Source organism: Neomonachus schauinslandi, chromosome 16, assembly GCF_002201575.2.
Source record: "Neomonachus schauinslandi chromosome 16, ASM220157v2, whole genome shotgun sequence".
In the NCBI taxonomy this organism is placed as follows: Eukaryota; Metazoa; Chordata; class Mammalia; order Carnivora; family Phocidae; genus Neomonachus; species Neomonachus schauinslandi.
Genome location: NC_058418.1, coordinates 7,640,875 through 7,665,389, shown reverse-complemented (window position 1 = coordinate 7,665,389; position 24,515 = coordinate 7,640,875). Strand labels below are relative to the sequence as shown.

General features: G+C 56.7%; 1 protein-coding gene across 1 annotated transcript in view; it reads left to right on the top strand.

Moving 5' to 3' along the window:
- The first annotated feature begins 6,193 nt into the window (after nucleotides 1-6,193).
- The window catches only part of GRIN2D (glutamate ionotropic receptor NMDA type subunit 2D), a 31,215-nt gene continuing 12,893 nt past the window's right edge, over nucleotides 6,194-24,515 (top strand). Inside the window, exons 1-9 of the mRNA XM_044911363.1 lie at nucleotides 6,194-6,658; nucleotides 10,541-11,160; nucleotides 14,886-15,000; nucleotides 15,332-15,543; nucleotides 15,822-15,990; nucleotides 16,466-16,619; nucleotides 18,710-18,835; nucleotides 19,007-19,236; nucleotides 21,417-21,577. Coding sequence (XP_044767298.1) covers nucleotides 6,194-6,658; nucleotides 10,541-11,160; nucleotides 14,886-15,000; nucleotides 15,332-15,543; nucleotides 15,822-15,990; nucleotides 16,466-16,619; nucleotides 18,710-18,835; nucleotides 19,007-19,236; nucleotides 21,417-21,577 — 2,252 coding nt within the window. The remainder of the gene's footprint in view (nucleotides 6,659-10,540; nucleotides 11,161-14,885; nucleotides 15,001-15,331; nucleotides 15,544-15,821; nucleotides 15,991-16,465; nucleotides 16,620-18,709; nucleotides 18,836-19,006; nucleotides 19,237-21,416; nucleotides 21,578-24,515) is intronic.

Sequence of the window (24,515 nt, the reverse complement as noted above, 5' to 3'; positions counted from 1 at the left end):
GGAGCTGGGAAGAGGGAGGAGGGCGGGAGGGGGGAGGAGTCCGGCGGGAGGCTCCGCCCCCGAGGGCGGAGTTCCGGCTCTCCGGCGCCCCCTATGCCCGCACCTCCGGGCTTGTGGAATCGGCGCTAAAGGCACCCCCAAGGCTGCCTGTCAGGAATTTGTGGGGTCGATGGGATCTGAAACTCCCAAGTCCAAGTCCGGCACCTGCTCCTCCAGGCGGCCTGTGCCTTTGCGAGGGTAGTGGCTCAGCCTCCCAGGCTCTGCGGTTGTCAGGGACTCGGGAGGCTGGGCTGCGAGTTTTTTTAAAATCCTAGACAGGGCCCCAGACGCTGGCCTTTCAGGGGCCTCCAGCTCCAGTCCCCCCAAAAGACCAGAAAGCAGCCCCCAGCCCCTCCCTCAGACCCAGGAGTCTGGCGCCTCAGCACCTTCATCCCGGAGGACCCAGGAGCCCTTCTGGGTCTGAGCCGTTCTGGAAGAGGACGCAGCCCCCTTCTTCCCTCAGACCCAAGAGTGTGCCCCCCTTCCTGAGACTTAGGGTACCCCCTCCACCGACTTGTGTCTCCAGCATCCTGGCCCGGGAACCTAGATGCACAATCCCTTCCTCCCTCTGGGACCCACAGATTCAGGTCCCCAGCCTCTTCTTTTTCGGGAATGTGAGTCTTCACCCCTGCTCTCCCAGACCCTGGAGTCAGCCCCCCACAGCCCTGCCCCCTCACAGGCACACACACACACACACACACACGCACGCACACACACACGCGAGCACGCGCACACACACACACACTCTCCTGGGCTCTGCCCGAGGGGGACCAGGTGTCCTGCACTCCACCACCCCCCCCCACTTTAGAGAACGCTGGGCCCAGCCTCTCGGGCATGAGGGCCAGGCTGTGTCTAGGAGGAAGCAGACAGCTGCTTTCCTCTTGGACATTTGAGTACCCATGGGTGACGGAGGCCAGGGTGCCTCAGGAACAGAAGTGATATTGGTTTCCTCAGAGGCCTGGATGGACTGGGTGCCTGAGGGTGACATCCATGAGTCTCGGACTCGTGGGACCCTGAGGATGGTTTGTGCTGGGGGGTCAGGTTGTCTGAGTGCCCAACAGGGACTGGGCCTGAAGGAAGGGATCTGAGGGAGGAGGCACTGGGGCCTGGACTTTAGGGTCTGAGGGAGGAGGGGGCTGGGGACTTGAATTGCTGGATCTGAGAGAGGAGAGGGCTGGGAGCCTGGACTCCTGGCTTCACGGTGGAGACCTAGTTTGCAAGCCTGGCCTCTGGGGCAAGAGAAACCAAAAGATGGGTCCTAGCGCGGCGGAGACTAAAGTCTAGGAATGGCCTCCTGCTTCTCAAGCCTCAAAGTGGGGAGGGGGCAGAAGTCAGCAGCCCCTGGGCCCTGGAGTCCACGGCGGAAGCTGCTATGTCAAGGCTGGGTTCTGAGTCCCTGCCTCTCTCCACCCCTCCCACCCCCCCCCCCCCCCAACACACACCTCCTCCCTTTTTATTTGTGGACCCCTCATTCTCTTGTCCCAGGAGGGAGGCAGAGGCCGGGAGCTGGGGGTGGGGGGCGGCCCCCTCCCCCAGCCCCGGCAGGAGGAGGGGTCCCCAGGGAGGCCAGGAGGGGGGGCTATGGGTCTCCCGGCAGGGGCGGATGGGGACTGAATGTTAATCGCATCCCGAGTGAGTGTGTGTGTGCGAGAACAGAGCGAGTGTGCGAGTCCCTCCCGCTCCAGGTCCTCCAAGCAGCGGCTGCCGCCGCCACCCTCCACCCGCAGCCGCCCTCGGCCACCAGTGCCCAGCTGGGGGGTGTCGGCCTGGGTGGGTCCGCCCGGCCCCCAGGGGTCTCTCGTGCGTCTGCCATCTGCCCGGTGAGGATCTGTGTGTCAGGGTGTCTGGGGCTGGGCTGGTGAAGGGGGGGGTGTGTCTGTAAGGGCTGCGGCGGCCGAGGGAGGGAGGGAGGGAGGGGTCTGTCTGTCTGTACCGACTCTGAGCCTCCTGCCTGGGTGTCGTGGGCTCCCCCCCCGGTCTCCTCCCCCCGCCCCAGCCCCCCAAACCCGGATGGATGGTGTGTACCTGGACTCTGTGCCTCCTGCCTGCGTCCGGCCGGGCGTCTGGCGTCCCCAGCTGCCTGTGTCCTCCTGTCTGTCCGAACAGCCCCGGACAGCAGTGGCAGCCCGGCCCCCATTGGACCCCCCTGTGTGTATGTGTGTGTGTGTGTGGCTCCCTCCTCAAGCTCCGGGGGTGCTGAGGGGGAATCCCAGGGAAGTGAGGTCGTGCGTGTGTGCGTGTGTGTATGTGTGTGTATGTGTGTGTTTCTGCCTGGGTTTGAGTGTGGGGGTGCTGGGGGGGTCTGGAGGTGGCCAAGCGAGGAAGGGGCAAGCAGTTCCCCAGACAGGCAGCCTCCCGCCCCTCACACTAACACACACACACCAGCCACCGGCTTCAGAGGTGACCCAGACAGACAGACAGACACAGACGCTGGAGGGGGGGGGCGCTGAGGGCACAAAGGGTGGGGGTGCGAATGAGCCAGAGAGAGGCGGGACCGGACACATGGACCGGGGGGAGGAGCCGGGGCTGAAGCAGCAGAGGGGGGCACCCCAGGTGGGCGGAGGGGGGATCCCCACGGGGTCGGGGCGGCGAGAGGACACCCCGACAGCCTCCGCAATGTCCGGGGCCCAACTTCCAGTGCAACATGTGTAGCAGCGCCCTCGCCTAGTTGGGGTGGCCGCAACCTTGGGGGACAGACAGGGCAGGACGGGACCGAAGACGAGGAGGGAGAGCCGGAGCCGGGGACAGGCAGGAGGTCCCCACCGCCGCTGCCGCCGCCGCCGCCCCAGGGCTTTGCCCCCCAGCGGTTCCCTGAGCCCTCCGCCAAATCTTCGGGTCGCTGGACTCTGGGTTCCGGTCCTGCCCCCCCGCAGTACCCCCCACAGAACAGGGTCATGAAAAGGTAAGGCCGGGGTAGGGGATGCGGGGGTGGGGGAGGGAATGTGGACCCCCAGATCTAGGACAGGGAAAGTTGGCCAGGGGCCTCAGGGAAGGAGGGGGATTGCATGGGGAGCAGGGGTCTTTGCCCCTCGCCAGCTCCCTTGTCTCCTGGAGACTCTCCTCCACCCCCTCTCTTTCTCCCTCTCTGAGCCCCTTTTTCCTGGGTCTCTACTCCTCAGACCTCCTAAGCCCCCATTTCTCTGACACTTTGCACCCTCTCCCCAGCCCCGTATACCTGACACCCCATCTCTCTCTCTTTCCCCCATCTCTCCATCCCATCTTCCCTCTGCATCCCCCTGCCAGCATCGGTCTCCCCCCTCGCTGGCCGTTCCTCTCCCTCTCTCCTCTCGCTCTCCCCTCCCTTCTCAGAGCTATGAGTCTGCTATTAATACCCCCGCCAAGGACCTTGAGGGCATCCAGGCCCCAAGCACCCCTCACCCCAAGCTACCACCCCCTCCTCAAGGTTCTGGAATACCCTTCCAGCCTGTTCTGAGCACCAGGATTAGGGTGGGGAGAGAACGGTGTTGGAGGTGCGGGGGCGGGGGGGTAGAACGGGATGCCGTCTGCGGCACGACACGAGGGGGGGGGCGGGCTGTTGATCAGAGTGGCCTCTCCTCTCTTCTGTGATGGATTGGGGGGAGTGATGGAGACAGGGACACCCCAGGAATCTCTGGCATCCTCCTCCTTCTTAGCTGGGGGACAGCCTGTGCTGTATACAGGACCTGAGTGGGGTGACAGGAGGCTGGAGCTGGCGGGGAATGGGGGGGCTCCCAGGATGTTGGGACTGATGGGGTTTGAGGCAAAAAGGGGGTTCTTAAGGGAAGAAATGGCTATGGGCCTGGATTCCTGGTTTCTGGGCATAGAGGAGGCTGGGCACCCAGTTTAGGGGGCCGGAGGGGGCCAAGACCTCTGGGTCCTGGGAAAAGACAGAACTGAGCATCTGGACTCCTGGGTCCTAGGGGAGAAGCGTGCTGAGAGCCAAGATTCTTGAGTCTTTATGGGAGAAGTTAGATAGAGCTTCTGTGTCTGAGGGAAGAAGGGGCTGGGGGCCCAGTCTCCTGAGTCTCTGACAGGGCAGGGGACAAGGGGGGTCCGGCTCTTGGGCCCCATGGGAATGGATCTGGGGACTGAGACTTATGAGGTGGAGATTGGGGGCCTGGGCAATGTAATCCCTGAGGGCATAGGTTCTGGGAATTGGGCCTCCAGAGTCTCCCAGCGGCTGGGGATGCCACTACTCAGACCCTGAAGGGGTGGGAGACTGCCCTTCCCACCAGAGGACTGGGCATCCAGCTTCCTAAGAAGGGTGGGGCTGGAGTTGCCCTCCTGGGCCTCAGCAGGGAGTAGGACCCTGGGGTCCCCAAGGACGGAGGCCAAGCAGGGGTGGGTCTGAGAGAGGCAGAGGAGGGTCTGAGGGATGCAAAGTCACTGGGAAGGGAGCAGTGAGTGAGTGTTAACCCCGCAGGGGCCAGGCCACAGCTGTGGGTTATTTTGGGGTGGGGGGGGCTATTCTGAGCGCTGATTGAGCCAGCTGCTTGGGGAAGGGCAGAGGAGAGGAGGGGCCAGGGGAGCCAAGATTTGGGAGGGACGGGCACACTAGGAGTCCCCACCCCCATCCCTGGGGAGACAGTGGCCCAGGATCCCTGGGAAGGCAGGTGTGTGTTGCAGGGAGGGGAGCAAGGCCTCTAGGCAGGGGAAGGGGTGTGGGCCTTTCCCCCACCCTGGCTATTTGTGGGGTAGAGGAGGCCTGCGCTACCATGGCAACCAGACAGAAGCCTGATTGACAGCCAAGAGAGAACTCTTCCCCATCTGGACCTTCACCCCTTTAGGAAGCCCCTAGTGCAGGCTCTAATCTCTCTCTGGGAACCAGGAGTCCAGGCCCCCAGTACCCTCCTCCTTCAGACCCAGGAGCCAGGAGTCTGGGCTCCCAGCCCGACCACCCCAGGCAGCTAGTATTCAACAGCGGACACAGGAAGAGATGCTGTATTTCCTCTAATTTACTAAATTGCTCTGGGCTGGGAGCCAGGGACCCCTGCCCCCTGGCTCTCCACAGCTGTGCCCCCCAACCCTGCAACCCAGCCTGGGCCGTGACTCTCTTTCTAGCTCTCACTGAGAATGGGGGGGGGGGATAGGGACAGAGTAAGGGGACAAAAACAGGTTGGGGGTTGTGGTCAAGGTGGGAGGTAAGGTCCTGGGGGTGTTTTCTCTCCTTGGGATGCCCCACTCATTTCTTTTTCTCTCTTCTTTCTCTCCCCCCACACACCTGACCCCTTTTCCCTTTCTCATTTTTTTCCCTCACTTTTTCTTCCTTTTATTTTTGATCCCGCCTGCCACCCGCCTCCCTTTCATGTCTGTGCCGGGCACCTCCCTGGTGGGGGTCTTGATCTTTGCCTTGGTTCGCTATTTCTGTCTTCCTATGTTTTCTGTCTGCTCTGCCTGCCTCCTCCCTCAATCTGTTCTGCCTGTTTCTCCGTCTCTTGTGTGTCCATGTCTCTTGGTGGCCGTGGGGTCCGTCTCCATCTTTCTGGGCTTCTTTCCGTCTTCCTATCTCTGTCCAACTTTCTCGTCTCTCTTATCTCTCCCGCCTTCCTTGTCTTCCTCTGCATCTCTCCCTGCCTCTCTATCATTCCCTCCCTATTTCTGTCACTCGGTCTTCTCTCTCTCTGCCTCCTTCCTCTCCCTGTCTCTGTCACTCTGAGCCTCTCCATCCTCATCTCTGTTTCTCCTTCCATCTCTCTCCTTATTCCTGTCCATGTCTCTCTCCGACCATCTCTCTGTGGCTGTGTTCATCTCTCTTGCCATCTCCCCCTTTCTCTCTCGGCTCCTGTTCTGATCCCGTCTCTGCGGGTCTGTTACCCATTCCTGCTGTCTATCTCTTTTCCCGATCTCTGCATCTTCTCTGTCCCCATTACCCACCTCCACTTTCCCTGTCTCTGTGTCTCTCCCTTTGCCTCGCTCTGTCTCTGTCTCTCCCTTTGCCTGTGTGTCTCTCTGTGGCTCCCTCTCTTTATATCGCAACCTTTCCCTCTCCTCCCTATCTGAGTCTCTCCCTCCCTGTATCTCCTCCTGTCCGTGTCTCTCTATATCTTGTCCCCCGTCTCTGTCTCCCCATCTCTGTGTCTTCCTCTCATTTGTGTCCCTCTCCGCTCCCGGGGTCTCCCCGGCTCTGTGCGCCCGCTCTCCCGTGTCAGAGGCCGCCCGGAGGGGCCCGCAGGCGATGCGCGGCGCCGGTGGCCCCCGCGGCCCTCGGGGCCCCGCTAAGATGCTGCTGCTGCTGGCGCTGGCCTGCGCCAGCCCGTTCCCGGAGGAGGCGCCGGGACCGGGCGGGGCCGCCGGGCCCGGCGGGGGCCCCGGCGGGGCGCGGCCGCTCAACGTGGCGCTCGTGTTCTCGGGGCCCGCGTACGCGACCGAGGCGGCGCGCCTGGGCCCGGCCGTGGCGGCGGCCGTGCGCAGCCCGGGCCTGGACGTGCGACCGGTGGCGCTGGTGCTCAACGGCTCGGACCCGCGCAGCCTCGTGCTGCAGCTCTGCGACCTGCTGTCGGGGCTGCGCGTGCACGGCGTCGTGTTCGAGGACGACTCGCGCGCGCCCGCCGTCGCGCCCATCCTCGACTTCCTGTCGGCGCAGACCTCGCTGCCCATCGTGGCCGTGCACGGCGGCGCCGCGCTCGTGCTCACCCCCAAGGTGCGCGCGACCTGCGGGGGGCGGGGCCAGCCGCGGGGGGGCGGGGCCAAGCCTGAGGGTCCGCATCTGGGACGGAGTGGGGCCGGAAGGTAGGGTCGGGGCTAGGTGAGGGGCGGGGCTGACTTGGGGGGCGTGGCCTATAGGCTGAGCGGAGCCTGGGAGCCTGCCTGGGGACTGACCTAGGAGCAGGGTGAGAGAGGGGCCGGTCATGGTCAGAGTATGCGGAGGGTTGAGGGTCTGCGGGAGGAGGGAGTCAGGGGAGGGAATGGAATCTGGAGAAGAAGCGGGGAAGGGCAGCGAGGGGCGGGGACTGGGAACAAAAAGGGACCCGCCAGAGGTGGCCTGCTCTGAGGGTGGAGTGGGATCTGGGGATCAGCAAGGGAGGAGTCAGTTGGAAAGGAATGGGGTTTAGGAAGGGGTGAGGTCTGGTCAGGAGCCAGGAGCCAGGAAGGCAGGGAGAGGGCCAAGAAAGAGGGTACGCGGAGGTCAGGGTACTGAGTACTGAGGGACAGGGAGGGTTTCGGCCAGCTGAGCGAGGGCTCTAGAAGTCTAGGTAGGAGAACGGAGCCTTCTGGTGAAAGGAGGAGTGGGAAAAGGGGAGGGGTCGTAGATGGGCTGGGGAAGGGCAGAACCATGCAGCCAGGAAGTGGGGCGAGGGCAGTCAGGGAAGGGGAGAGCTAGCTGGTGAGGTGGTGCAGAGGGAGGTCAGGAAGATGGCAGGGCCTACGCTCTGGACTAAAGGGGCGGGGTCTAAAGTGGGAAACAGCCCCGGGAGTGGGGTTTGGGCAGAGGCATGCCCTAGTTGTAAGGCGTGGAAAGCGAGAATCTGGAGGGTGGGCCTGGGAGGATGAAGGCCCACCAGAAAGGCAGGCCCAGCCAATGAGAAGTCAAACCCAGGAGGCTGCAGGAGAGAGGGGGCAAGAGGCTGGAGCCGGCTGTGGCCTGGAAAGAGGCCTGCCGCCCGAGGGACACCAGCTGGAGTGGACTTCTGGTAGAAAAGGAAAGAATTGGACCAAGCCTGGTGTACGCGCTGAGAAGGAGAAGGGACAGGCTAGGAGGAGGTGCCTGGGAAGGGGCATGGCCTGTTTAGGGGTGGAGCCAGTGTAACCGAGGTGGGGTACTAGGGCCGATGGGGCCATCTGAGTGGGTGGAGCCCAAGTCCCCACCTGTTCCCTGCTGTGAGGGCCGGTGGCTTCCGGTGCTTCGTGACTAGGTCACAGTTATATCCTGGGACTCGTAGTTCTCTGCTGTCTAGAGCATTCTGGGAAGGGCCTCTGGCCAACTTTCTTCTTTTAGACAGGAGTTGTCCAGAGATATGCAAGCTGATCACTTTCGAGGTGGACTTATTACTCCGTGGCTGCCGCCTTTGTGGCCTACGGAGAGATGTGATTCCTCTTGCCTCCATTGCTGCTGAGAAGTGTGGGCCACTGTTTATTGTCACCTGGGACCTGTGGCCCGCTCAGTGTACACTCGTTGCCTTTTGGGAAATGTAGTCCCTCTAGTATCTCTGGATGGAAGAAAGAGGGGTCCTCACAGGGCCATCGTGCCTCCATGGAATGCTGGGAAAGTGGTCCCCTCAGCATATCTCCACTTGCCAAGGATGAGTTCCTCTCAGGATTCTCATTGCATGCTGGGAGACCTCATCCGCTCAGGACAACTGCCCTATCTCCTACACACATAACCACAGGCACACAGCTAGGAAGAAAGTCCATTTCCTCTTCTCACTGAGGGCTGACTCCGTGCCGGGTCTGTTTTAGGTTCCGTGGAATACAGTTGTGAAAAGGAAAAAAAAAAGACAGGATCCCTGCTCTTAATGGAGCCTGCATTCTAATGGGGAGACAGAAAGCAAATAACAGATGGTGAAATCTGTCCTGGAGGAAGGGTAGGATGGCAGTCAGGAGAGGCCTCCCCGAGGAGGTGGCAAATGAGCTGGACTGGAGGAATGGGGAGTGGTAGGTCCAGCGTGGAGGAGCTAGGGGAGAGTGTCCCCGCGAGAGGCAACAGCAAAGGGCCAAGCCCTTGAAGCTGGAAGGAACTTGATGTGTTTGAGGAAGAACAGAGAGGTGGGGGTGGTGGGAGATGAGGTCAGAGAGGCAACGAGGGCCAGTTCATGCAGGGCCTGTGGGCCAAAGTGAGGACTTTGGCTTTGACTCTAAGGTAGAAGTATTGGAAGGTTTTCAACCAAGAAGGGGTGTGATCCAATTAATATTTTGAAAACATGAATTTGGCTGCTGATGGAGAATGGACTGGAAGATGCAAAAATGTTAGCAGAGAGGGGTCAGGAAGCTGTTACACTTTAAGCAAGACAGTGGTCAATGAGGGTTGTGATGGGGCAGTAGTGAGGAATGGAGTTATGTTTTGAACAGAGAGCCGAGAAGACTAGAAGATGGCCTGGATTGGGCGTGAGGGAAAGAGAGGGAAAGGATGATTTAGCCTTGGGAGCTGAGCAGCTGGGTGAATAAGGAAAGGAAGTTGGGGAAGAGGTTTGAGGCTGGGTTGGGGGGGGGGGTAGATGGAGAATTCTGTTTTTGACATGCTAATTTTGAGATGCCTCTTGGAAATCCAAGAGGAGATGTTGAGTAGAAACGGGGATAGGTCTGTCCAGCGTTCACGAGAAAGGTACAGTGACTGGAGAGGAGCCATTAACATATTCAGTGCAGGGCAACAGAACTTTCTGCAGTGAGGAAGATGGTCTATATCTGCTCTGTCCAGTATGATGGCCACTAGCCACGTGTGGCTCTTGAGCACTGGACATGTTGTTAGTGCAGCCCGGGAACTAAATGTTATTTAATTTTAATTAATTTAAATGGGTGGCTACTGGCTACCATATTGGATGGCACAGAAGACAGTATTTAAACACATGGGTCTAGATGTGATCACCAAGGAGGGAGGACAGAGAAGAGAAGACTAGAGCACTTCTGTGTTTAAAATTCTGACAGAATGGGCGCCTGGGTGGCTCAGTTGGTAAAGCGACTGCCTTCAGCTCAGGTCATGATCCCAGGGTCCTGGGATCGAGTCCCACATCGGGCTTCCCCTGCTCTGCGGGGAGCCTGCTTCTCCCTCTGCCTCTGCCTGCCACTCCCCTGCTTGTGCTCTCTCTCTCTCTCTCTCTCTCTCTCTGTCAAATAAATAAATAAAAAAAAAAATCTTTAAAAAAAAAAATAAAATTCTGACAGAAGGAGAAGTCAGGGAGGCAGGAGGAAGACCAGAGAAGGGCAAATCCACTCAGCAAAGCTGCTTCCTGCTGGGAGAGACGGCATCTTCTTCGGCACCCTCGTTGCATGCTGGGAAATGTAGTCCCTCCCAGTGGATGCTGGGGACTGTAGTTCCCTCCCTGGATGCTGTGTGTGTTCTAGGGTAATGTTAGCTGCTATAACAGATAAACCCCCACATCTCAGTGGTTCAACCCAATAGAAGGTTGTTTCTCACTCATATAAAACCCAAACAGGTGTTCCTGACAAGAGGTGGTTCTCCTCCAAGTGACAACTCAGGGACTCAGTCTCCTCCCTCTTATGGCTCTGTAATCCCCTAGGACTTCGGAGTTCTCTTCTGGGGCCTCTGCATCTGTTCTCAGACAGGGAAGAGAGTAAGGTGCATGGGGGAGAGCTTTTCCGGATGAGTCTAGAACTCAGCCACATGGCAAAACCTAACCCAGGCCTAGCTCTGTGCACCAGCAGGGAAAGGAGAGGGGTTTGGTGAACAGCTAGTCAGTTGCCATATTGAGAGCCGTGACATACTGGTGGCCACTGGGAGCTGGGATGCCCTCATCAGTTGCTGGGAGATGAGATCTGTCTTGACCACTGGGAACTGAAGGCCCCTACTGGTTGCTGGGAGCTGTGGTCTCCACATCCAGAGGCTTGACATCCTCCTCCTCCCCCGCAGGAGAAGGGCTCCACCTTCCTGCAGCTGGGCTCCTCCACAGAGCAGCAGCTCCAGGTCATCTTTGAGGTGCTGGAGGAGTACGACTGGACATCCTTTGTAGCGGTGACCACGCGTGCCCCCGGCCACCGGGCCTTCCTGTCCTACATCGAGGTGCTGACTGATGGCAGCATGGTGGGCTGGGAGCACCGCGGGGCACTGACGCTGGACCCTGGAGCAGGCGAGGCCGTGCTGGGTGCCCAGCTCCGCAGCGTCAGCGCGCAGATCCGCCTACTCTTCTGTGCCCGGGAAGAAGCCGAGCCCGTGTTCCGGGCAGCCGAGGAGGCTGGCCTCACGGGGCCTGGCTACGTCTGGTTCATGGTGGGACCCCAGCTGGCTGGAGGCGGAGGCTCAGGCGCCCCTGGAGAGCCCCCTCTTCTGCCAGGAGGCGCCCCACTGCCTGCCGGGCTGTTTGCAGTGCGCTCGGCTGGCTGGCGGGATGACCTGGCCCGGCGTGTGGCCGCTGGTGTGGCTGTCGTGGCCAGAGGTGCCCAGGCTCTGCTGCGTGACTATGGCTTCCTGCCCGAGCTCGGCCATGACTGCCGTGCCCAGAACCGCACCCACAGAGGGGAGAGTCTGCATAGGTGAGTGGGGTTGGTGTAGGAGGGCTGTGGAAAGGCTCCAGAGCCTGACTGCCTGGGGTACTCACTGACTGAGCAGCCTCAAATGGGTCACGTCCCCTCTCAGAGCCTCAGTGTACTTTTCTGTAAAATGGATATACTTGGGTCTCCTGCCTGGCGTTAAATCAGGTAATTGGGAAAAAGCACCCAAGACACAGTGAGTGTGTTACGATATTTCCTGATTTTAAGACGAATTTTTCCCCACAGTTTAAGGTCTTAGAAATCAAGATATACCGTACGATTGATGGCTTATCATGGTTTAATCGGCAGCCCTTTTTTCTTTCTTTGTGGTGCATAAAACTAGAGATACACCCTATACTCGATGGCACCTCAGGTATGATGAAATTCCCTAAAGTATAAGCTGAATTTCAGTAACAAAATGACCCAGTAATTCCGCGGCCAGAACGAGATAGAAGTTGTTCTTCCTCACTTAACAGTCTGAAAATGAGGGGCCCCTGGCTGACTCAGTCTGTGGAGCGTGCAACTCTCCAACTCGGGGTTGTGAGTTCGTATCCCACGTGGGGTGTAGAGATCACTTAAAAAAAAAAGATTTTATTTATGTATTAGAGGGAGAGAGAGAGCACAAGCGGGGCGGGGGGGGGGGGGCGGCAGGCAGAGGGAGAAGCAGGCTCCCCACCAAGCAAGGATCCCAGGACTCTGGGATCATAACTTGAGCCGAATGCAGACGCTTAACCGACTGAGCCACCCAGGGCGCCCCCAGATCACTTAAAAAATAAAATCTTCAAAAAAAAAAAAAAATCCAGAAATGAGTCTTCAGGAGGCTCTGTTGCTCCACGTGATCAGTCAAGGACCCAGGACCCTCGCACCTCGTTGCTCCGCCACCTTTGCGCGGTCGGTTGAAGCGGGGTCGGCCGCACGTCTGAGAAAGCGGGAGAGAGAGAAACTGGGGAGCAAGCAATTTCCTTCGGGGCAGGTGAGACAGCGGGGATGGCGTGGGGCGGCCAGGGCTGCCTTATTGGTTGTTTACAGGCGCGTCGCGTGCAAATTGGTTAGACGTCGATTCTGATTGGCTAGCGCTTGCGCCGTACCGATTGATAGAGTCTGAAGGTCTCACCTGCTTGGGGCCTGGGCTAGCGGCACCGAGGACTGGGAGGTGAGGATTCCAGGTGTGTGCCCGGCTTACGCTCAGGTGTTTTAGAAGAGAACAGGGTTTGGTGGGAAACAGCATCGCCACCGTAGGAAGCGTTGGCAGTAAGAAATTGATGAGTTTGGGGACGGAACCGTGGAGGGAGAGGCCTTTAAGCCCGAAATGAGGACGAGCTGAGCTTAAACAGGTGACCGGTGGAGAAGAAAAGCGAGGGGAGGAGAATTGAGAACCGGTGACTTGGGGGACAGGATCTGGGGACAAGAGGGTGAGAAAAAGCATCCCTCGTTCATAAATACTTACTGAGCGCCCGCTAGGAACTAGGACTCATGCTGGGCGCTGGGAACACGGAGATGAATAAGACCGTGGACTTCTCTTAAAAGAACACAGGGTCCTGTAGGGGTGGCAGACAGGGACAGGATAATGACAACACAGTGTGATGCTGGCAATCATGGAGGTGGCCCCGGGCATTGTGGGAGCACCAGCAGGAGTACTGTCTGCTCCAGGATGTTTCTGGTTGCCCGAAGCAGAATCTCATTCAAGTTTCCTAAGGGAAAAGGGGGTTTATTGGGAAGATAAACACGCACAGAAACCCAGACGCCAGGAATTGAGGCCAAGCCTGGGGACCAGCTACTCTTTCATCTCTTTTTGATTGTCTCCCTCTTACTCTCCCCACCCCCGTCTCTGTCCTGCCATTCCGAGTCTGTCCAATTCTTCTCTTAGCACTCACTCTTTACCAGAATTTCTGCTCTCTGCTGATACTCATAATTTCATCCCATCCTGTCTTCCACCCATCCCCACCACCCCCAATTCTCACAGCCAACGTCTTCCCAAAAGACGAATTTCACTGGCCCCAATCAGCCTTCCAAACTAGGCTACTCAGTCACGGGTCAGCCTACGGGGTCAGGGAGGTCTCCAAGAGGAGGAGACATCGGAGCTGAGACCTGACGGATGAATGGCTCATTCATTCATTTATTGAATGAGTCTTTATGAGAGTCTGCTATGTGCCAAGCGCTGCTTTGGGCACAAGTGTACATGGTGTTGAACAAGGTCCCTGCTCTCATAGAGCCGACAGTCTCATAGGGGAGACAAACAGTGAACAAACAAGATAAAGAAGAAGAAATACCAGCAGGTGATCAAAACAGGTAGAATGTGATAAGAAATGCCCAGGGTGTTAGGTTAAGTGAGGTCGTCTGGAAAGTTCTTTCGGAGTAGGTGAAATTTGGAGGTGAGAAAAAAAAATGGGCAAAGAAAAAGAGCCAACTGTTGGAAGATCTGAATGAGGAGAAGGGAGGGGGGACAGCAGGTGCAGAGTCGCTCGCTCGGGCTGGAATTGCCTATTTGGGAGCCTGAAACAAAGCCACCGTGACTGGAGCTTAGTGAGCAAGGCGGGGGGACAGGGTATTATGGAGAAGCAAGCGAGGCCCGTGTAGGCCCAAGCTCATGTAGGGCATTTTGGCCAGGCTAAGGAGTTTGGATTTGATTCTAAGAGCGGTTAGGAGTTCTCCAAAAATACTGAGTATTCCAGGCAGGGGGAACAGCATCGTGCAAAGGCCCAGAAGGGAGAAAAACTCAGGCAGGTTGGGACCACAACAGCTCAGAGGGGATGAAGGTAGGAGAATTGGGATTGGGGGTGATGAGGCTGGGGGTGGGGGTAGATGGGGCCAGACCACAAGGGCCTCAAATACCAGGTTGAGAGGCTGGACTTTGTTCTGGAGCACTGGGGAGCCATGGGTGGGTTGTGAGCAGGAAAGGAGTGGAGTCAGTTTTGCATACAGAAAGACGCCTCTGAGGTGGAGTGTGGAACAGACTGGAGGAGAGAAAATGGAGGTTGGGGACCAGGCAGGAGGCTGGGGCTGGGGTACAGGGGGTCTGTGGAGATGGAGAGGAGGGATGACATGGAGATCCTGGGGGCAGGAAGGTGGAACTTGCGGATGGTGGCGGCAGGGGGGGGGGCGGGGAGTGAGGAGGTGAGGATCGCAGTTGAGTGTCCAGTGCAGTGACCAGGGCCTGGGGACAGGCATTCATGGTACATGTCCCGTTGCTTTGTGAAGATGCAACTCTCTGGGAGTCCAGAGACCTTCTGGGGCTTTTCCCAGAGGAAGGGACACTTGAGCTGAATCTTGAAGACATAAGAATCAATCAGGGTGAGAAGGGACAGAAAAGCATTTTCCAGGCAGAAAGCACAGCACCTACAATGGTCAAGAAATAGGAAACCGCGTGATACGTTTTGGGGACACTTTGCATTCAGTGTTGGTGGGGTACAGAAAGGGCTTGGGGTGGAAGGAGTTTGAGGGGAGGAAGAGATCAGAAATGGGGCTGCACAGGCAGATGGGGCCAGAACATACAGCGTCTCTAAGAGGACCTCAAACTCAAGCTGAGGGTCTATGACCCTGTTCAGGAGATGCTGGGTAGCGAGCAGAGGTGGCTGAACAAAGAAGAGGAATATTTGGGTGTTCAGGATCTTGGGGGAGAGATTCCAGCTAGGGGCTGGGGCTGGTCAGTAGAAAGGGGATTATCTCTGCCTTCAGCCACTTAGGTCCAGTCCAGGTACCCACATGTCCCCTCCCTTCTTCCTGGGCAGGTACTTCATGAATATTACCTGGGATAACCGGGATTATTCCTTCAATGAGGATGGCTTCTTGGTGAACCCCTCTCTGGTGGTCATCTCCCTCACCAGAGATAGGACTTGGGAGGTGGTGAGTCCCAGCCCCAACCTCAGGCACACGAGAGGGTCTGGAGTCCCAGGTACTGAGGAAGAGGGTGTGGGGACCCAGACACCTAGGTCCTGACAGAGATGAGGACTCTGGCCTCTGAGGGAGGAAGGAGCCCAGGCTTCTAGGTCCTGGGAGAAATAAGTGGGAGCCCAGACCCGTGGGTTCTAAGGGGAGGGGGAAAATGGGGCCTAGACTCCTGGATCTAAGGGAGAAGGAGCTGGGAGTCCGGGGTTCTGAGGAAGGAGGGCCACAATGGCCAGGACATCCTGCAAAGTCCCCGCCCCGGAGCCTGAATCCCCTTCTCTTGGCCAAGGTGGGCAGCTGGGAGCAGCAGACTCTCCGCCTAAAGTACCCGCTGTGGTCCCGCTACGGCCGCTTCCTGCAGCCAGTGGATGACACGCAGCACCTCACTGTGGCCACGCTGGAGGAGAGGCCCTTTGTCATTGTGGAGCCCGCCGACCCCATCAGCGGCACTTGCATCCGAGACTCCGTGCCTTGCCGGAGCCAGCTCAACCGCACCCACAGGTGACAGCCCCGGCTCCAGGAGCTCCGGCTTCCAAACCCCCTGAAGCCTAGCAGCCCTGGCCCCCGGCCCCTCCTTCCTTGGAACTCAGAACCCACAGAGCCCTCCAGCTTAGTCACCTTGGACAAGTCACGGAACTCCTTTGAGCCTCAGTTTCCCCAGAAAGCGCTAACCATAGTTTTAGCTGCTTCTTGTCTCTCCCTCCATACCCTCATCTCATGGGAGAGTCAGAAGTGGGGGGGGGGCCCCCAGCATCCCCAAGCCTGCTCGCTCCCCGCAGCCCTCCTCCGGACGCCCCCCGCCCGGAAAAGCGGTGCTGCAAGGGCTTCTGCATCGACATTCTGAAGCGGCTGGCGCAGACCATCGGCTTCAGCTACGACCTCTACCTGGTCACCAACGGCAAGCACGGAAAGAAGATCGACGGCGTCTGGAACGGCATGATCGGCGAGGTGGGGCGACCCCGGATGGGAGGAGGCGGGCTGGGGCGGGGCCACGGCGCCGGAGCGCTCGGGCTGGAGGGGCGTTGCCAAAAGGAGACGAAGCCCGGGCTTTGAGGGGGCGGGGCCACCCCAAGACCTGCCTTGGCTGAGGGGCGGGGCCACAAGGAGGGACCTGTGGAGTGGAGGGGGCGGGGCCAGGAGGTGGCCCTCCTAAACGAAGGGGGCGGGGCCGAGAGAACGGAGCCCAAATCCAGAGAGCTTGTTCTGGGAGCATGACCGGGCCTGGGGCGACCTCTTCCAACCCCTGCTCCCCGCCTCTCACCTCCTCCTTTCCTGCCCCACTCTGCGTCCCCCTCCGCCACCCCGCCACCCTCCTAGCCTCTCTCACCCTGTCACTGGTCTCCTGGGGCAGGTCTTGCCCACCATCCTCCTCTATGCGCTTGAGCCAGCCAGGTTCCTTCACCCCCTCTCGCCCTCACCCCAGGTGTTCTACCAGCGCGCGGACATGGCCATCGGCTCCCTCACCATCAACGAGGAGCGGTCCGAGATCGTGGACTTTTCTGTGCCCTTCGTGGAGACGGGCATCAGCGTCATGGTGGCGCGCAGCAACGGCACCGTGTCCCCCTCGGCCTTCCTCGGTGAGCCCGGGCCCCCGGGACGGCAACACTTCCCATCCTGGCATTGCCTGTCCCCGCGGTGTGACTGGTGAGGTGGCATCACTTCTGACCTTAGGTTTCCCAATCTGTAAAATGGGAAAAGCCATTTTGCCATGAGGCCAAGGAAACTGAGCTTCAGGAACCTTCTCTTGCACATTCTCTTCAAGGCCCTGTACCTTGTATTCTTGTATTCATAATTTTGTGTTCTTTTTTTCTTAAAGACAACCCTCCACATTGTATAAGCCTCAGGCCCCACAAACCCCAAGTCTTCCCCTATATATGAGATGAGGAAAAGAGATTAGCGTGGTAGTGGAACATGGTAAGTGCTCCACTCACTTGTCAGTGTTTACTGAGCACCTATCATGTGCCAGGCTCTGGGCCCCGCACGCAAGCCCCTGTCCTCTAAGAGCTCTTGGCCTTGTGGGGAAGACAGAAAATAATCTCTTCAGGCGATACATGGACAAGATCATTTCAGGTGGTGATGAATAGTATGAGAAATTAAGCCAGGGTGGGAGGTGGAGAGGAATGGGATTGGTGCTGCCAGGAGAGGGCAGGAAGGCCCCTTTGGAGATTGGGCCTGAGAACCATCCCAGGCAGAGGGAACAGCAAGGGCAAAGACCCCAAGGCAGGAATGTGTGTGGAGTATTTGGGAAATGGCCGGAAGTCTGTGTGGCTGGAGGGGGCAGTGAGTGATCATGAGGGTGTGAGAAACAAGGGCTGAGAGAGAATTGGGGGGTGGGAGCATCGGGGGGCAGGGGAGATGCAGGGCCTTGGTGGCTCTGGTAGGAAAGTTGGGTTTTACTCTTATGGCAGTGGCCAAGGTTTTAGCTGTAGATGGTGGGGGAGGGGATATATGATCAGATCTAGGCTTTTAAAAATATCCCACCGGAGACAGTGGGGGCAGGAGGCCCATGAGAAGGCAGAGGTCTGTGTAGAGAGGAGATGGGTGTGGGATAGGAAGGGTGAGGCGAGTAACCAGGGTTGGGGGTGTGGTTAGGAAGCTGGCCCCCATTGGGTTGGTGGCCGTGAGCTGGATCGGGTAGGGATCTCACTGAACTTGGTGACAAGAGAAGGAAAAGTGCACATCAGGCCAAGGGCAGCCGTTCACGTCAGTTCCCTCTTGCTCTCTGAAGTCTGGGCAAAGCTCCTGGGAGTGGGAGGCTGGGAGAAGGGACATCTCTTCCTTTGCGTTTGGTTTCTGTATATTTCGCTGAGAGCATCTCTGTGGCACCAAGGTCTCTGCAGGGCACCCTGAGATGTGCCACATGGGGCCCCTGCCTTCAGCAGGGAAGTGACAAGGTCATATTTATGCCCCACCATGTTGCCCAGCAGAGGCAACAGGACTGTCCCCAGATGCCGCAGTGACAGTCTGGGGCGGTGACCCTGCTGTGACCGCTTGCGCTTGGCCCAGGGAGGGCAGATCACCTGGTAGGAATCTCAAGGAAGTGGTGATTTGGGTTTCTGTCAGTGAACTCCCAGCGGCAGTGTGAGGAGGAGACACATGGATGCGAGCGTGTCTGGTCGATGGGTCAGGGTGGTGCCCCTGGCAGGGGAGCGGTGGAGACAAGGCAGAGAGGATGAGGCTCACTCTGAAACTGTCAGTTGGCCTGTTAAAGCAGTGCGTTCTTGAGAGAGTGATCAGGCCAGGGAGGGGGGGGACAGGCTGTGGCGGGGGGGGGGGGGGGGGGGAGGGGGGGGGGGGGGCTACAAGGGGGGGGGTGGGCTGTGACTGGATGGAAGGTGGGGCTCCCAGGATGGGGAGCCTGGGCGTCAGTGCTGGCCTCAGTGTGGAACATGGTGAGCTGCCAGGGGGAGACTCGGGTCTGGGGCTCAGGAAACATTTAGGATATATCTGGTGACTGAAACCACAGAAATGGTTGAGTTGGCTCTCTTTGAGAGAGACTGTCTCCCAGGGGTCTGGGTGGGCAATGAGGCTGTCCCCGCAATGGGGAGCCTGGGAAGGGGGCAGAGTAGGACAAGGCCCAGGCTGCGATTGCACCTTGGTCACGTGTCAGTGGTCCCCGCCGTCCTTTGCTTGGCTGAGCCATGACCCCCTACCCCCTTGCCCCCAGAGCCCTACAGCCCTGCCGTGTGGGTGATGATGTTCGTCATGTGCCTCACTGTGGTCGCCGTCACCGTTTTCATCTTCGAGTACCTCAGTCCCGTCGGCTACAACCGCAGCTTGGCCACGGGCAAGCGTGAGTCCCCTTCCTCCATCACCTCAGAGCACCCGGACCACAGATAGAACTACATTTCCCAACAGCCCCTGGGGTAGAGGCATTGGGGGCTGCTGGGAATCGTAGTTCTTTCTGCTCTCTCATGGAGTAGAAGGGATTTGGGGTCCATGTCCCCCTCCTGGCCCCCTGCAGGGCCTGGTGGCTCAACCTTCACCATTGGGAAATCCATCTGGCTGCTCTGGGCCCTGGTGTTCAATAACTCGGTGCCCGTGGAGAACCCCCGGGGGACCACCAGCAAAATCATGGTGCTGGTGTGGGCCTTCTTCGCCGTCATCTTCCTCGCCAGCTACACAGCCAACCTGGCCGCCTTCATGATCCAGGAGGAGTACGTGGACACCGTGTCTGGGCTCAGCGATCGAAAGGTGTGTGTGTTCGGGGAGACGGGGAGCTGGCTGGGGCTGGAGGTCAGGCCAGAATTTGGCACATGGGAGGTCAGAAGAGAATTCCAAAATGGTAGAATAGAATGTTCTGGAAGAGAAAGGTTATGTTTCACAATGAACTGTTTAAATATTCCCAGGAGAAGAGAGTGACCCCAAACGTCCTGGGGGGTGGGGGTGGGGCAGTACTGCCAAATGGGATATCCCATTTGGGGTAGTGCTTCTCTCAGAGTGAGATGAAGGGCTAATCTCTGAACTTCCTCCAATGGAGATCAATGCTTTTGTAAAATACGATAGAAATGAATTATGAGAAGAGAAACACAAAATTGAAAACCAAGACATGCGCAATTCAAACCCAAATTTTTATGTGGTTTCAACAGACATAAAAATTATTCTGTCAGATTGCTCTAAATGCACAGCGCCTGGGGCACCTGGGTGGCTCAGTCGGTTAAGCGGCTGCCTTCGGCTCAGATCATGATCCCAGGGTCCTGGGATCGAGCCCCACGTTGGGCTCCCTGCTCAGTGGAGAGTCTGCTTCTCCCTCTCCCTCTGCCTGCCTCTCTGCCTATTCGTGCTCTCTCTCTATCTCTCTGTCAAATAAATAAATAAAATCTTAAAAAATAAATAAATAAATAAATAAATAGATAGATAAATAAATAAATAAATGCGCAGCGCTTGGCTGGCTCAGTCGGTAGAACATGCAACTCTTGATCTCGGGGTCATAAGTTCGAGTCCCACACTGGGTGTAGAGTTTACTTTAAAAATAAACAAATTAAAAAAAATCTTTAAAAAAATTGCTCTAAGTGCTTATTCTCTCGATTTCTATACTTACCTCATCCAGACCACAGTTTGTTCAGGGACTGGTGGTTTGCAGACCACTCTTTGAGACTAAAGTGGTTAATTGGGTATCATGACCTATTAGAAGGTTGAGAAATCAGGGGTGCCTAGGTGGCTCAGTCGTTAAGCGTCTGCCTTCTGCTCAGGTCATGATCCCGGGGTCCTGGGATCGAGCCCCACATCAGGCCCCCTGCTCCGTGGGAAGTCTGCTGCTCCCTCTCCCACTCCCCCTGCTTGTGTTCCCTCTCCTGCTGTGTCTCTCTGTCAAAAAAAACTTTAAAAAAAGAAAGAAGATTGAGAAGTCAGTTCAGTGGATTGCAACAAGCATTTTTTAAAAAGATTTTATTTATTTATTTATTTGTCAGAGAGAGAGTACACACAAGCAGGGGGAGCGGTGGGCAGAGGGAGAAGCAGGCTCCCTGCTGAGCAAGGAGCCCAATTCGGGACTCGATCCCAGGACCCTGGGATCATGACCTGAGCCAAAGGCCGATGTTTAACCGACTGAGCCACTCAGGCATCCTGACAAGTATTTTTTTTTTTTTAATGGAATAGAATAGAAAATATGTCTGCATCTTTGTTTTAGTCATATACGCACTTGACATTGAGCCAGCCCACACCGGTATGGCTATGTCTGCTGTTAAAAGAGTAAACTTTTGGGGCGCCTGGGTGGTTCAGTCAGTTAGGCATCTGACTCTTGATTTCAGCTCAGGTCATGATCTCAGAGTTGTGAGATCAAGCCCCGCATTGGGCTTATGCTGAGCATGGAGTCTGTTTAAGATTCTCTCTTTCCCTCTGCCCCTACCCCCCCCCCCCCCGGGCTTGCACGTGCACGAGTTCTCTCTGTGTCTCTCTTAAAAAAAAAAAGAAGAGTGAACTATTTCTGAATGGATTGGTAATTAGCAATTGCCTCCAGCCCCCACCGTGCCAACCCCTGCCCCTGGGACTTCCCGTGATCCAGCAAGTTAAGGGTTAATGCCTGGCCCATCAGAGGCGTCTGCGACCCTTCTCCAATGAACTCTGTAGCCAGTGTCTTTTCAGATTGGACCATGATCAGGCCATGCCGGGTGTTAAATATTTCAATATTACTCCTGACTGTGTATACATATATATGTGTGTACATGTCTGCATGCATACGTGTGGCTGTCTGCAGATGGATCTGCCGGGTGGGAGCAGAAAAGGGTCATGGTGAGCACGTTGGAGAAACATTTCTGGGCTGGGGTGCCTGCCAGTTGACAGGTGTCCCCCAGAACAGAGCATCTGGGTCAAGGCTATTCTTGACCCAGATGGCCCCAGGGGGGGCGCCCTAATAACTTCCCATTCTGCCCCAGTTCCAGCGGCCCCAGGAGCAGTACCCGCCCCTGAAGTTTGGGACGGTGCCCAACGGGTCCACGGAGAAGAACATCCGCAGCAACTACCCTGACATGCACAGCTATATGGTGCGGTACAACCAGCCCCGCGTAGAGGAAGCGCTCACTCAGCTCAAGGCAGGGTCAGCGCAGACTCGGGCTGAGGGGTGGGGGGGCTGCCGGGGGCCCTGAGGATGCCGGGAGAGAGTGAGGGGCCAGGGGCCACTCATCAGCCTCAGAGGTCAGCTAGGGGTGGGTCGGCTTGGAGGGCATACGTAGATCATTGAAGGTGGGAGTGAACTCCCCCTTCCAGAACCAGGGTCCTTGTGATGTGTCTTCAGAGATCTAGGAGTTACGGATTCCGGAGCTGGCCTGCCGGGGTTCAAACCCTGGCTCTGTCTCTTCGTGGCTTGGTGACCTTGGGCAAGTTACTCAACCACTCTGAGCCTTCGTTTCCTCCTCTGTAAAATGGGGATAACAAAAGGACCTGCCTCATAAGGTTGTTATGAGGATTATTATAGCTCTTATTATTGGTTCGTTTATTATTTGGTAGTAGTGGTGCTCACTCGCTGTGGGTGTTTGCTGCTATATTATTATTTTCATTATGATCATTAGATCTGAACTCACTGGAATGGATACTTGGATTAGGTTGTTTGTTTTGCTTTTTAACTTCAGTTTCCCAAATCATGGGGGTAAAGTTAAGTTCAGGCTCCAAAGTACAAGACCAAGGTTACAACAAAGCTGAGCACAGTAACTTTCTCCCTGTCCCTCCTTGATTTCTTCATTCAACACGCATTTATTTTCTTGGCGCCTAGTCTATGCCAGGCAGTGAAGAAACAGACCAGAGTCCCTGCTTTCAAGGGAGCTTAGGGTCCAGAGGTGGGACATTTATAAGAAATGGACAAACGGAAGAATCGGCATGATCCAGAAAGTGATGGTGAGCCAGGGCATGACTGAACTGGGATATATTCACCAAGGTGTTCAGGGCGGGCCTCTTGGAGGAGGTGAGTGGAGCAGAGCCCTGAGGGAGGTGAGGGCTAGCCAGGTGGACATGTGGAGGTAGAGCTTTGCAGGCAGAGGAAATAGGGTGTGCAAATGGCCTGAGGTGGGAGTGGTCTTGGATTATTGGAGGAACAGCAAGAAGGCGAATGTGGCTGGATGGCAGAGAGCTGATGTTAGAGGGATGAGAGCAGGACACGGGTGTGAACCCTGAGGCTGAGGACAGGGTTGGGTTTTTTTCGAAGGGCAGCAAGAAGCCAGGAAGAGGGGAGATTCTAAATAGGGGAGGGGTGTGATCTGATTTCTGTTTGCAAATGCCCCCTCTGGCTGACAAGTGGAGAATGGATGGACAGGAATTAGTGTGGAGGCTATCACGTCCTCTGGATCACCTTCCCCAAGTAGCTCACCCCTCAAGTAGCCACTCCTTTTTACCCTTCTGTCTTGATTGGAATTGTTGAGCTGCAAGAAAAGAAGCCCAATCGACCGGCTGTAGGGAAGATGGTTGGGTAAGCATTGCGATGCAGGGGAGGCTCTCAGAACCAGTAGCAGAAAAGAAAGCTAGGCTTTGTGGGAACATGAACGTCATTCATTCATTTTTAAATGTTTTAAAGAGCAGCAACTCTGTGCCAGGCCCAGTTCCTGCACTGGATACCAATAGTCAATAAAAGAGGTAAGTCGCCTGGATCCTTAGGAGTACTTAAACAGACAGAGGTTTCGTTTTCTCTCTCAGTAAGAAGTCCAAGGCTGGCACGATAGCTCAAAGATACCATCAACGATCCAAACTCTTTCCATGTATTTGTTCTGTTGACCTTGGTGCCTAGACCTTCTTGCTCACTGTGACTGCCTCATGGTCACAAGATGGCTGCTTCCCCGCCGTGCTGCATATCTTGGTTCCAGGCAAGAAGGAGGAGGAAGAGTGAAAAGTGGAGGATTTCCTCCTGGCAAGGCCTTGCCTTTTTATTGGGGAAAATATGCCTTTCTGAGGAACTTCTGGTTATTTCACAGTGTGTGTCGGATGGTCACTCCCAGTTGCAAAGGAAGCTGGGAAATTGAGTGTGTTAGCCTTCCAGGCTCTGTTGTAGACAATGGCAGAGGGGGAGGTTGCAAATGGAGATTGTGCCAGCCAAGCCATCCGTCAGAGTCCTGCCCTTGTGCAGTTTGCAACTGTGCCACCGGGCAGCCTCTCTCTTGCCTCTTTTCTTTCCCTGGGGCTCTACTTCCTCTCTCTCGACTCCTGGGGCTCACAAGGTCTCTCATCTCTGTCTCTCCCTGTGTCCTCTCTGTGCCTTCTTTCCCCGCAAGCCTCTCATTTCGGACACTGAGGACTAAAGCCCCTTCTCATTAGTCACCTCTTCTTTCTCTCTGCCCCACTTCACCCCCTGCAGAGAACTGCCCCTTTCTCTTCTACCCTCCCCATTGAAGCACCATGAACTGGAGGCATTTTGGGTAACAGGCTTTTCTTTTTCGGCTGAGACTTGGGGCAGCCTGATTGCTAATGTTTGCAGAAGAGTACACACGGAGGCTCGCATACCTTATGTCGAACTACTGAAACTTCATTGATCATGCAAGCCGACCATTCATTATGTTGGGTCCTCCTGCCTTGACAAATAGACCTTAACAAACAGAAAGGCTAAACAAGTTCAAGTTCAGAATTCTGCCTTCCAGGAGAACAGCTGACTCCTTGTCCTCCCATCTGAATCCGTTTCCTTGCCTCTTGCAGCTTCTCAAGGCTGCCCGCATTCCTTGGCTTGCGGCCCTGGATCCTTCAAACTCTGCTAGCATTGTCATAGCTTCTTCTCTGACTGACCCTACCCCCTTCCTCTTGAAAGGACCTTATGATGACATTGGGTCCACCCGTATAATCCAGGCTAATCCCCCCATCCCAAGATCCTTCATTTATTTACATCTGCAAAGTCTCTTTTCCAGTGTAAGATAACATATTCGCAAGTTCCAGGTATTAGGGTGTGGGTATCTTTTTTAAAAATACGTATTTTTAAATCTATTTATCTGAGAGAGAGCGAGCGCAAGCATGAAGGGAGGGAGGGGCAGAGGGAGAGGGAGAAGCAGACTCTCCACTGAACA